This window comes from Dendronephthya gigantea, unplaced genomic scaffold (assembly GCF_004324835.1).
Source record: "Dendronephthya gigantea isolate DGI-Jeju-01 unplaced genomic scaffold, DenGig_1.0 000009F, whole genome shotgun sequence".
Lineage (NCBI taxonomy): Eukaryota > Metazoa > Cnidaria > Anthozoa > Malacalcyonacea > Nephtheidae > Dendronephthya > Dendronephthya gigantea.
Genome location: NW_021163019.1, coordinates 2,566,938 through 2,580,216, shown reverse-complemented (window position 1 = coordinate 2,580,216; position 13,279 = coordinate 2,566,938). Strand labels below are relative to the sequence as shown.

Genomic DNA, 13,279 nt, shown 5'->3' with positions numbered 1-13,279 from the left:
TCTGAAACTGAATAGCTCCTAGGTATTACTATTAGGAACCCAATTTCAACTTTCTTTCCATACGGCTCTCACTTTGTTTACCGAAAGAAGTCCAGAATTTGGAAAACTGTGGAAAAACAGGCAGTATTACTGCACATCCGCGTCGTAGATTTGGTGCACCGCAGTCCGCAGGCAACTTTAGTTTTATAGCCTAGAGGAGTAACAATATAAGTAGGCCAACCTCTGTAAACCCAAACGCGGCGTACTTTTGTATTCGCAAACGGTGAAATTCACAAATATTTTGGCAAAGTGTAATTGAATACATGTTTTCGCCGAATCTTAATCCTTATATTCAGTTACACTCGGCCAAAATATTTATGAACTTCATCGTTTGCGAATACAAAAGTACGCCGCATTTCTGAAAAAGTTTGTCGTTTGGATTTACAGAGGTTGGCCTACTTATATTGTTACTCCTCTAGGCTATAAAACTAAAGTTGCCTGCGGAGGAGGCTAGGATAACTATAGCCACTGACTATAGCCTATAGGCACGCCCGATTTTTAGTCTCTGATCTCTATAGAGCTGCTGAATGAAACGTTGTGTTTTCCCATAAAGTGCAATGCATGAAACTGCTGAATGACTTGGGGGAACATTGCTGACAGCAATTCATATCAATTTATTCTTAATTTTTTTACCAACCTACTATGTAACATAAATATTTGTGGATTTTATCTGATTCTGAATATAATTGCCCTAATTGTTACATCAATTGTTGGTACAGCATTAATTCCATTTTATAAATTGATTGGTAAATACATTTATAAAATACGAAAGCATGATTGTGATATTTTTCAAGTTTCCTAGATGCGAATTGTCAAAAGGTAAAAAACATCCTAAACTAGGTACTATCAGTGCAATCAAGAGGGGGGGGGTGTTGAAACTTTGTAAGGGGGGGGGGCAGGCCCCAAACCTAAGAATCTCCAAATGATAGAAAAGACTAACATAATAATGTTGAGAAGTGATGTTAGTACTCTATCAATTGTATCATTAAATATTATTTCTGTCAGGGATGTAGCTAGACCGCTTAATCAGGGCCCCTCTGCACTGAAGATATACTGATGCATTGAGTGAACAACACATATTTTAAAAAAGTCTAAAAAGAATGGACGTATAGACGGAAAAGAGTCATTCTGCATACAGTTGAAATTACGAATGTCATTATTGTTTTAAAATACTTTCCTTCAAATTGCACGTTTTCAGAAAGTCAAATCCCTTGTTCTGACTCTTGCGTGGGCAATGCTGAAGCCAGGTCAGCTTGAATTGTATTGAGACCACCTATGGATAAGAAACATTTCCTGGTGAAGATTAAAATTGATATAATTTGAATGAAACTAGTTCACATCACTACACTTAATCCCCTAACACACCAAGACCTGGGTGTATTATTGGTAAAGTAGACATGCTTGCAAGCAGCCAGTCTAAAAAGGGGAAGTTCTCACAAATGCGTTCATGAAGTCAATTCCTTTCCAAAATGTGTAATTTTAATTACTCTGTACCTGTCTCTTGATGACCTTGAGAGTTCTGCGTTCTTTCTCCACTTGCATCTATGTTTATGCCATCATCTTTGCAGATCTCTATGTTAAACAAAATTTAATTCTGAATTTTGGCTATATTTTTATCATGATCTGGAAATACATGATATCATCAGTACTTTTGTACCATGTATTCATGCTGAAATTGATAAAAGTAAGATTCAATTATTTCAACATACTTGCTAAAGTTTCTGCAACATCTTTTCTGCTAACAGCTATAAGTGCATCAGCTAGAATTTGACCTGTGGCTTTGTTGCCATTGTGTTTTTTCCATTTTGACATCATCTGAAATGCTTTTTCTTTAACTTTTTTGTTTTCCGCATCAATATTATCCAGAATGTTGGTGGATAAACCTAGCCTTCTCCCAAGGGGTTTCCAATCTCTACCCAGGTCTTCGGCAATGTCATTTAGTCGTGCATCTTTAAGTTTGTCATTCACAACTGGACCATCTGTCACTAGACAGGAAATAAGGTTGTAATACATCTTATGGGACACATTTCACATGCACTAATTTGCAGAATGAATTTATAACATGTTAATATATTTCTTAAGATTTTCATTTATCTGGATATAATTGCAAGATGTGCACTGATTGCTTATTTGTATCCTAAGTTGATCCTATTAGGAAACTTATTCCATCAATTAAGGGTCATTAAAGTGACAATTAGTATTCACTTTGTTCTAAGAACAATATATATACAAACATTACAAAATATAAACATGTAGCTCAAGTTACATAACAGTATAAGTAATTAATACCTTCATCCTGAGTTCCCGAACTTGATGAAACTACAAAAACATAAGCAAATTGGAAAGGCAAATAGATAGGTTGAAAAGTTACGTCAAAATTTGATGTTGTCTCAGAGGAAGTAAGAATGTTAAACACTTAAACTGTATTGATACCTTGGCGTTTTAACACTCTATCTGATAAGTCATATCTGTCAGCTTTCTCTAACAGTTGAACCAAAATCTGTGTATTGTCTGGCCCTAATAAATTACGTTTTATAAGCTCATCGAAAAGCTGGCGAGCCTCTGAGATTTCCTGGAGACGTTTTGACCCAATTTTCTTGTCGCCACAGTAATCTTCACAGCAATATTTCATGCTCTCCAGCTCGCTCTTTTCAATGTCATTGCTAATTTCGAGCAAGAATGATTTAAAACTCATTTTGAAGCCTTCAGCTTCTTTTCACCATCATTCGATTACAATAACAAATAGTTTTTTGTACAAACAACCATACATCGAAGTCGAGCCCGGCTACTGTCTCGGCGATTGCCGGAAAATATTCGATTTCCGGGAATTTCCGGATGTAATATGACGTAATTAGTTTCCCGGCCATATTTCCGGCATCTTCATCCCCGGGGCTTTTATGACAGTATGGCTTCGCCTAGAGAGTTGTGGGAACAATGAGGAATGTCCGCTTGAAATGCTTTATTAATTCTCAGTGGTTCCCGTTGCCTCCTGTGCAAGCATTTTTAATCTAGTGTCGCTGACTATATCCCACACTGGGCCACACGTAACAACTGAAGAAGGGCCACGGCAGGACAAGACTGACCCAAACCAAGTAAATTAGCTTGTAGGTACACCACGTAAGTATTTAACACTGCAAAGCTTTCGGTCCGTTAACCCGGGCCTTCATCAGTGCAATTCATGATAAACCACGTGAAGGTGTGGTGAAGTGTATACCATTCCACTCAATTCAATTCAATTCATGATGGGCCCTCCTCATCAGTGCAATTCATTTTTGATGAAAGCCCGGGTTAACGGACCGAAAGCTTTGCAGTATTAAATACTTACGTGGTGTACCTACAAGCTAATTTACTCATTATGACCCAAACCAGTTTCCTTACTTTCCAGTCCGCACGAATATCGTATTGTGATGATCACGTGAAATGATATACACTTCACCACATCTTCACGTGGTCCACCAATGAGGTTTTGATGCAGGCTCCGTTAAAATTGAATAGAATTGCAAACATATGTTCTGTGAATTACCGTTTTACTAATGTTAGTGATATATTTACCATAAAATATTTGAACATATGCATACATCTCGAAAGATGATAATACTTTATAAGATTATTTTTGTTTATTAATATTTTTCAACATCGCCGTTTTCTTGCATTTATATCTCAATTGTAAAACATTTCAATTGCATTTGTATAATAAACCATATCCCATGATCAGCAATAAATAACTAGACCAGTGCTTGTCCAGTCAAACAGAGACATATATCTTGCATCTGTCGAGGACCTGCAAGAAAACAAACGTAATACGACGTTAAACAGTTTCCTTGGCCCTCTCTCATGCCACTTCATATGCTGGTTACAAGTCTCCGGCAGTAGTGCATTCTGACGCAATGTTCCTCGTTATTTTTTATTGCACCAACTAGACCGTGTACCATTTCCAGCACTGAACTTTAGTCATATTTCCAGCAACTTTAATTCCATCCTGTGAGTTTAATTTCTAACTGGCCATGCATTTGACTCAATCTTGTATGTAAATTAAGCTATTTAAGTTAGCCGTTTTAGAGCATGTAATTCGGCTTAGCACAATGAAACCTCTTCCTAAAGTTCTGTGTCAATGATCTACCTGTCTCCCGGCAACTAACCTCAGTTAAATGATATAGAAAGATAAAAAAACATACTGTTTGGATCTCGCGTGTTACAAGCGGCGTTCGGTCCACCCGGTTGGCTAAATATACCCCAAACGGTCGTGAATCTATGAAAAGTTGGATTGATGGTTAAACACATTGGGCTAAGGGATCGATAGACTTCAGGTAATTAAAAAAAGGCAACTAAAATCATAGTGAATGGAGATGAAATGAAGATGAGCTCCGGCTACCTGAACTGAAATTCACTCTAATGCATACCCTCAAACAAGGGCGTAGGAAGCAGGGGACACTGGGTGCACGTATCTCCCCCCCAAAGTTATTTGAAAAAGTGCCCCTTTTGTATAGCTAAAATTGGTTTACCCTTTTGAAAGATGTACGAGTTTTATCTTAAAGGACTTAATGATTTTGCTGGATTCGTGCATTAAAATCAGCACCAAACGCTTCACTGTGGATATTACCTATGCAAGGATATCAAAGACTTTTTAGGCATTAGAAAGTAAATCTCGAAGGTGCTCTCTTCGTATGAAACAGTGCCTCTGAACGCCTGAACTCCCCCTCCCAATTACCCTTTTCCCAATCGAGCAGGGTACTGGGTCTAGTCGCGAACCGCAAAGCATCTATGGGCTGTTTGGAGGGACGAATATAAAACATATATGGACTGTTTGGAGGGACAAATGTAATCATTTGTCCCTCCATGCTTTGCGGTTAGCGACTAGACCCTGTACCCTGCTCGATTGGGAAATGGCTAATTAACTTGCTTCCTACGCTTTGCCCCCCCCCCTGGAATGAAATCAAAGCACACGTACATTGTAATGCCCTTTGAGAGTGCATCTTGTGCTCCATAACCAACTACAGGAAAGGTTGCAAGAAAAACAAGTTGTTTAGATCATTCTGCCTCAGCTTAAAATGAATTAAAATATACGCACTTGTGTTACCATCGTTTAGGAAGCCAAAAATAGCAAAACAACTGCAAGCCCTCTTCTGAGGGTCTGTGACTATAAATGAAAATATGTGACTAAGAAAAGCACGATTAGATGGGTCCTAATATAGTATGTTTTAAAACCATGGGCGGGTCATGATACAGCGGTTAATATAAGTACATACATTCATCATAGCTCGCGATTATACCAGAGTTTAACGGCTTGCCATGCATGCATGGTATAACTGACATGAAAATATGCTTCACATTCATGACAATCTTTGCCAGGGAATTGAACAAAATTAACGAGTTGCCATGCAATGTTTTATGTTTACTAAAAATAATCTTTTAGCTTGTACATTTTGTCCAACCTCACGACTTGTCCCAATAGCTTATTTATTAATAAAAGGTTTTCGACAGCTAATTTTGAGATTCAGACAGGATCATTTTGAGAGAAGGTCGTATGTGTTTGCATGTAAGCGATCTATCCGCCGGCTCCATAATTACATGTTCACAAACACAGAAATACAAAGAAGTATAAACTTCGCAGTTGAAATATCAGGTATTTCTGGTGTCTCTAGGATACTAAGTATCGTATATATTTGTTTATGCATGACGTGAACTACATGGTGTCTGGCAACGAAGCCAACAGTAAACATCAAAGTACTTTGTGGACCAATGATTTTAAAAAAAAGTCCTAAGGTATTTCACGTTTCAACTTAAGAAACATTAAGGATTGAATTGTATGGAAGCGTTCATTTCATGCACATATATTGGGACCAGAATATATTGCCTGGAAATTCAGCAGCAATAAGAAGAGTTATGCAAATCCTTTTTTGTTGCCATGCAATAACAAGCACGCGGGAATGCGAAACCGATGAAATTCGTATTCAATGACAATGTTTGATAATATGAAAGTTGCTTCCAAAGACTTACGGGTTGCATAGTTCCACCTGCAAATGGGCGCTGCCTGAGCGTTCATACTTTTCCCCAATTGAAGAAACACGTTTCTTTGTTGCATAATATACTCGGTCATCTCTTGTTCGCTGAAAAAAGGATATACAACATTAAATATATCATTCATCTATAGCAATGTTCCCTACTTGATAATATATGGTAATATATGATTTACCCTGATGGTTCAAAAATACAACATCGGAAACTTTTCTTCTCAAGAGAAAAACAAATAGATGGAACATGGATCATTCCCTTTATTACGAGTACAAAGCCGCAACACAAAGTTTATTTTGTACTGATAGTGGTTAGGACTTAGCGAAACTTGACTAGTATATTTCGGTGTACGCCCGTTTGAGTTTCGCTCGCTAAATATTAAATGCTTTAAGCTAGAACTTACTCATATTTCAATCTCTCCGGCTCAGGATCCATAGTGACTGTTTTGTAACGCGGATACATTGAAGAACCACGATGGCGTTGACTGCCGCGTCGATAAAAAAAGGATTGCGACATCGAGATCAGCAGGCAAACGATAAACACCTTCAAAAGCATTCTTATACAAAGACGAATTCTCGATCAAACCTTTGGATTTTCAAACGCTTGCTAGATGAATCCGTTAATTCTGAGTAAACAATCGACTCGGCAGGTCGATCTATGTGCTCCACCACGCAAAAAGGGCTTGGTATAGAAGGCTCAACAATATTAAATACTGGCTTCAAATATTGCACCCTAAGTGAATTACTATGACGCAAGATCTGCCTTTAAATATTATGCATTTACAAGGTCATTTACTTCGCGAAACATGTTTTTATATACGAATCACTTTCAGAACTGTCCCAACAACCAATCAAAACACGCATTCTGAACTTTGAAGTGTTTCTTATTTGGTATGTTAAAGCAGGTTAGGAATGACTTGGGAATATTGGGGTTGTCTACCGGCCAAACATTTACCAAGCAACGAAGATATGGGTTTTAAGTTAGTTGACCACGCATGTCCTTAAATGATAAAGAAATACCGAGGATTCTATTCAATATAACATGGATTTAACTCAGAAACTAACTTCATTTGTATATTTTCTAGATAACTCATACTGTTCCACGATTGGTTTTTCCCCCGAGAGATTGAATAGGAAAAGTTCGACCAAATGTTAAGTCTGTGCTTCAGCTCCCATTCCGGGTGTCCCGTCGTACGTGGGCAGCCCGCCCACCTGACGGTTCTCATCCTGAGAGATTTTTGTCGCTGGAATTCTTGCTCAAGTGAGAACTAGAAGGGTCTTCTAAGCTCTGAGCACCCTAACAAAATACAGGTCATTCGCCTATGTAATTAAGCAGGCGAATAGCACAGGCTCTGCTCAAAATTTTTACCACCTCCAAGACGATGCTCAAAATTCGCGCTGTTTATCCATTTGCTGAGATGTGCCAATCATTGACCTAACGTGATATACAGTCTCTGGTACATGAAAGAATAACTGTGTAAAACCGCAGGTTTGAGAACCGCAGGCTCGCCAGATACGATTGATGCTTAAATAACCCTAAGTATATAAACTACGGAAGCAGTCTCTGTAGCTTAGATTACGGTCTGGTAACTGCGTATTATCGATAGATGACGATATTGACGAGAGCTTATAATATTTTTAAATGCATTTTATTGAGTTCAATCACCCATACACTTTACTTCTATTTTCAATTCCACTAAATATTTGTGATATATCTTTTCATCTAAATGAAGGAGAACACATATTGATAGTTATACATATAATGATATATATATCTTTAAACATCTATTTGATTATAATTCTATTATTCGCGTTGAAAAAATTGTACCTCGATAACGTTGTCCATGAACCGTTGCCATGCTAGAACGAAATACATTTGCAGAGATCATCGTATTTAACCTTTTCGGATAAGACGAGATTTGCCACTATATAAAATATAGAAAAAAGTAAAAAACTTTGCGGTGTTAATTGTAGCAGTTATCTCGTGCGTTTCCGGCCTGAGATACAGATCATTGTGTTAAATGTAATGTCAGTGCTATATTCTGTGAAACGATAACCTGTAATTCATTTTGACAAATTTTTCAATCGACATGCACCTTCAGGCTTCATCGGAATTGTACGGCAGTATGCTTACGTAGACGTGATGATGTTTCATTGCAAACTTTATCGATCATATTCTGCACTTTTGCGATCAAATCTTTGAAGCTTATGAAGAATCGCTTTTCCTCGACACCACTATGGAAAGATCAAAAAACTTTCAACGGCCAAATCTACTACGAAATTAAATTAAGAGCTGTATGCGAATAGATATATGAATTTAAAAGAGAGAGTGAAGTTCTTCGGATTGAAAATCCGTATGTTTACAGTACCTCTCGTCATCAAAGAGAGAAACAATGCCAGTCGTAAAACTGAGACAAGCACAGGCTCTTGCAATCAATGGGTTGGGAGCTGAAATGAGAGAATTTATTTTGCAATTACAAAAAGTTGACACGAATTAGTAGAAATAGTGTGTATTGAATTCCGGAGAAACTGCCAAATCAGCTGTTTTCATAAGAAAAGAGGTCAGCAGAAACGCTGTTTTATAGCCATTCTTTGTTTGAAGATCCTCAAATCAAAACTGAGAACTTCTACGGCCTTCATCCTGCATTAAGGCTTACAAAATTACAAACAAATATAGCGGGGAAAAAGTCATACTCATGCATTATGCAACTGATTTCTTCATCAGTCCAACGAGGAACCAAGAGCTTACTTGATGTAGTATCTTTCTTTATTTTTTCGCATGCGCCTTTTGCATAGCCAACAATCTCGTAAAGAGTTTCCTTGTTGAAGAAAAGTCTTTTTTCCCTAAAACGAATTGAATATCAAACGTTCTCGTTTAAAACCCACTGCATTTTAACGACAAGAGTTAGATTTCATTTTGAAAACACTTCTAGATTCTGACCAGGATGAGTTTCTAAGAAAATATTACAACTGGCCCTTTGAAATGAATCGCTATGAGCTAGACCTTTTTTGGCATCGATAAAGACACAGAAACAATGTTTTAACGCCAATCTTCACTAGCGAGGTCAACTTACTTGGACTCCTCGACTGGTAATGCTTGCGACAAGGCAAACAGACCAAAGACCACGAAAATTGCAAAGTATTTCATCGTTGTAAAAACGTTGACCAACTGATTTCTTCAAGTGCTTTCAATACGATTCGTATGCTCCTAGGAACTTGTGCACATACAAGTAATTAAATGGTTGTATTTATACTCTACAGTCTACCCTCGCCCTTTCCAGCATTTCCAATTAGATGAATTGCAATTAATGATGCTTACTTGATGTGTGCACACAATGCGATTGTCCAATTCCAAAAAAAAAGTCTGTTAAAACAGAAATAATTAAAATCGTGCGTACATTTTTTTGGATGAATGCACCAGACGTGCAAATATTTTCACACCTTTTCATTTTTAATTTTCGCTGTTTGTTTAAAATAATTAATAAATGATTAATTCAAGCAAAGTTGAATAGAAAAACAAATTATAAAAAAATTCTAACTTTGTACAGTCACTTCCAAAAAAAGTCCTCCATATATATGCCGGCAAATTATTGATATTTTGTTAAGTAATTTGTTAAACCGTTTTCGGTTCAAAAGATATTAGTTTAAATGTGGATTGAGATCTCAAAAGCATAACAGAAACATTCAACCAAAAATGAGTAACTTTTATGTAGCTACAATCATTTTCAAAAGGGTTGGGACAGGTGCCGAAATTGAATTCAGAAAGGAGATTTGCATGTCCCTTTCTAGATCTGCCCATGCAGAATTTCGTCTGCCTCTGTGGTTAAAAGATTAATGCGAAAAATAGACTCTTATACTTATATATAGAATTCAGGATCCAGGATTATAGAGAAGATACAAGACTTAAACTCAAGTAAATTTAAAATCTTTTGTGTGAACATAATTATTTAAAATAGAATAAACATATAAGTTGAATTATTAATTAAAAACATTACAAATGCATGCAAGAATCGGCAATTGATATGTATATTACCGACACGTAGTCACAGCCGCATGCCTGTAGGTCATGTCTCATTGTTCAGGTTCTGGGTTTACTAATTTTCACAGTACTTCAGCTAACTTTTTGGCCAAACAAAAAATTCTCACGAAAAATAGATGTTTGGACTTATGCCTATAATCATAAATCGTCCATTCTCATGCGACAATTTGTATTATATACCTACTAGCATGGTTGTGAACTTTTATCTTCTGTTATACATGACTTTGAGGTACATCCGTATATTTATAATCTACATATTAATTCGTGTATCTATCAAAAACTGCAACCAATATAAAGGTTTATAACTAAAATTATTTACCGATTACAGGAGTTCTATTTAGCTTTGCCATTTGCCAATTTGGAAATGTCTAAGATTTCCGGTTCTTTTATGTTGGATTGCGACATTTAGAGGCTGTTTATACTCCTTTTGAAACAATTTCCAATATTTACCTTGGAGCATTGTATAGCAATTCTAAAAGTTATTAATGTTGATTTATGCCCACCCAGCTTTACAAATGGCTTAAATAGAAATTTGACGATGACGATTATCAAATTCCATCTAACATTTCGACATGTAAAAATTTGACATATATATAGCTACCGTACTGTAGTTTGGACTCTCGCGGAAATTTTTTACTGAAAATGACTTGCTCGATCGAAATCTGGTTAACACTATCATCCATGCACCGGACATCAGTGTGTTTTGCCAGCAAACACAATAAGTATACCGAGGCTTTTGCAACAAGCATGGAAGAACTCTGCTCAAAAAACCGCCTTGAAGATGGTCAGAGATCATTGACCTCTGATATATACTGTCTGTCGTACATGAGAGAGAAAACTGCATATTAGCCTATCGATGAGATTTACAAGAGTTTTATTTTTAAATGCTTTTTATTGAGTTTCAGAATTTCAGCAACACATGGAATTAAACTTTACATCTAGTTCTACTGTTTAATTCTTTTAGATATATAGTTGCTGCATGTTTCCATACCTATAAATGTAAAGAAGGATATATGCATCGTTTAGTTATGTTCAAACGATTATTTGGTTGATTCGACGAGTTTTATTACTGATTTAGTTTTAGTACTTTTAGATTTATCTTAATGCTCGCGTTTACAATGGCAATTGCCCGCGATTTCCCTTTTTTATAGAGATGCAAACGAGTAAATTGTTCCTGTTAACGCTCGGATGTTTAAGACTTAAGTGCCCTTATTTGAATATAGGTAACTTATCCACTTGTACTCACTCCCTCGAAAGTAGAATAAAGTTGCATAAAAAATGACAAATATTGCTATTGTAAACAACGGGCCTTTTGTGCATGTAGCTATAGTATATATTTTTCATACCTCACTCAGACTTTGAAACTGATACATTTGCACACATTTTCATAATCTGAAAAAAATAAATGGAAAATATCGATCGATAGTATATGCAGTGGAAAACAATACTTTATATACTAGCTGTATACCAGCAAACAATACCAGCAAAAGGTACTGTATATATTACGAAACATGCAAATTTGTTTTGTGCTAAAACGTTCACAACTAAAACGAATGTTTTTTGGACAACTCGACTGAACCAGCACTCACCTGATGATGCGCCTTTGCAAAGTTTGTCGATAGCGTCTGACAACTTTCCAAGCCAATACTTGTAGTCTACTTTAAACAGGAATCGCTTTTCATCCTCGCTGATGCTAAAAAATTCATAGACCTTCAAGCAACCCTGGTTATGTATTGTTAAGCAAATTCATCGTTCGAAGCAGGCACGGGCAGAAATTATCGACATATAAAGCTATCGGCTTTAGGATCAATGATCAGTAGTTAGGACATCTTACAAGGTAACTGGATAAGGTTGCTATTAAAACGATTTGATGGTTTCTGATGAAGGGGCTCTGCTACGAAACGTAATAAACTATATTTTTCTACACACTTTAGTCTGATATTTTCTTTTTGATGTCCGCATGATGTTTTATAAAAGGTGGAAAATATATTACATATTCCTTCTAAATTAAAAAATAGGCATTATTTTACTTTTCATCGCCGAGCATTCCAGCAATATCAGTGGCGGCGTCGAGACAATGACAAGCTCTTGTGACTATCTGATGCGAATCTGTACAATAGAACAAATACGGAATAAATTTCTATACGGTCACAAAATTTAATTAGAAATTAACAAAAATGTTTACTAAATGCTTACTCCAATGTGTGTGCATGTATGTGTGGCGTTTTAGGGGAAGGATGGCGGTATATAGAAAGACATATAGTGCGGAAGAAAATGACACAGGCATGCGCCCCTTTAAAAATACAAATTAAGCTACATAAGCCTATATATTTCGACGAGGAAATTAAAACTTACCTCCTAGCTTTACGCATGCGCCTTTGGCAAGACCAACAACCTTCATGAGAGTTTCCTTGTTAAAGAAGAGTCTTTTCTCCCTAAAATAAAAAGCGTGTCCATGCATTAACCGTTCTCGTGAAAAACGTGTCAGATGATAACAATAGGCTGATTTGAACAGAAGATTTCGTCCAATGTTCATGCACATCTGATTCATGGAGATATAAGTTGACTAAAACTGCATGCATGCATGATGCAACTGTATCTCATCGCGAACACAAAAATGAATCGCTATATATGCATGAGTCTTCCTCTATCGAAGACGATCCAGTGAAGGCTGAACTGTCAAAACTTGTAACTGGACAAGCTCCTTACTTGGATTCCTCGACTGGTAATGCTTGCGACAAGGCAAACAGTCCAAAGACCACAGCAACTGCAAAGTATTTCATCGTTGTAAAAACGTTGACCAACTGATTTCTTCAAGTATTTTCAATGCGAATGGTAAATGCTCCTAGGAACTTGTGCACATACAAGTAATTAACGGTTGTATTTATACTCTTCGCTAATCTTTTCGGCATTTCCAACGAGACGAAGTCCAATTAATGGTGTTTTCTCGCTGTACACAAATTTACAGGCTATCTTGCGAAACAGGGACTGTTAAAACAGAAATAATTGAAAATCGTGGGTACATTTTAATGAATTTACAAGACTTGCAAATATTTTCACATCTTTTGACTTTTAATTTTTCGTCGTTTTTTCAAGATAATTATGAAATGATTAATTTGAACGAGATGAGAGAGAAAATTAAACTATACCCTTTTTTCATGTACTTTACACAGATATACAATGTCTGCTT

At 36.6% G+C, this 13,279-nt stretch overlaps 4 protein-coding genes across 5 annotated transcripts; all 4 read right to left on the bottom strand.

Annotated features, from left to right (window-relative positions):
* Positions 1-624: 624 nt before the first annotated feature.
* Positions 625-2,824, bottom strand: LOC114517686 (FAS-associated death domain protein-like). Its single transcript, XM_028537477.1, has 5 exons — positions 2,473-2,824; positions 2,329-2,358; positions 1,749-2,024; positions 1,534-1,611; positions 625-1,312 (listed from the first exon to the last, which is right to left on the bottom strand). The coding sequence occupies exons 1-5, from the start codon at positions 2,732-2,734 to the stop codon at positions 1,242-1,244; spliced, it is 717 nt and encodes a 238-aa protein (XP_028393278.1). The 5' UTR covers positions 2,735-2,824; the 3' UTR covers positions 625-1,241.
* Positions 2,825-3,566: 742 nt separating this feature from the next.
* On the bottom strand, positions 3,567-6,749 carry LOC114517804. Of its 2 annotated transcripts, none has more exons than XM_028537626.1 (6): positions 6,455-6,749; positions 6,037-6,146; positions 5,108-5,176; positions 4,988-5,030; positions 4,215-4,288; positions 3,567-3,820 (listed from the first exon to the last, which is right to left on the bottom strand). In XM_028537626.1, the coding sequence occupies exons 1-6, from the start codon at positions 6,604-6,606 to the stop codon at positions 3,765-3,767; spliced, it is 504 nt and encodes a 167-aa protein (XP_028393427.1). In that variant the 5' UTR covers positions 6,607-6,749; the 3' UTR covers positions 3,567-3,764. The 2 variants fall into 2 exon arrangements, with proteins under 2 accessions (XP_028393427.1, XP_028393428.1); XM_028537627.1 differs by having other exon boundaries at positions 5,117-5,176.
* Positions 6,750-7,686: 937 nt separating this feature from the next.
* Positions 7,687-9,285, bottom strand: LOC114517815. The gene is made up of 6 exons (XM_028537640.1): positions 9,125-9,285; positions 8,800-8,894; positions 8,420-8,498; positions 8,185-8,285; positions 7,879-7,975; positions 7,687-7,773 (listed from the first exon to the last, which is right to left on the bottom strand). The coding sequence occupies exons 1-5, from the start codon at positions 9,196-9,198 to the stop codon at positions 7,911-7,913; spliced, it is 414 nt and encodes a 137-aa protein (XP_028393441.1). The 5' UTR covers positions 9,199-9,285; the 3' UTR covers positions 7,687-7,773; positions 7,879-7,910.
* A 1,676-nt stretch (positions 9,286-10,961) lies between these two features.
* Positions 10,962-12,966, bottom strand: LOC114517795. The gene is made up of 6 exons (XM_028537615.1): positions 12,799-12,966; positions 12,445-12,524; positions 12,120-12,198; positions 11,679-11,782; positions 11,436-11,481; positions 10,962-11,080 (listed from the first exon to the last, which is right to left on the bottom strand). Exons 1-5 carry the CDS (start codon positions 12,870-12,872, stop codon positions 11,441-11,443), a joined length of 378 nt encoding a protein of 125 aa, XP_028393416.1. The 5' UTR covers positions 12,873-12,966; the 3' UTR covers positions 10,962-11,080; positions 11,436-11,440.
* Between the last annotated feature and the right edge of the window lie 313 nt (positions 12,967-13,279).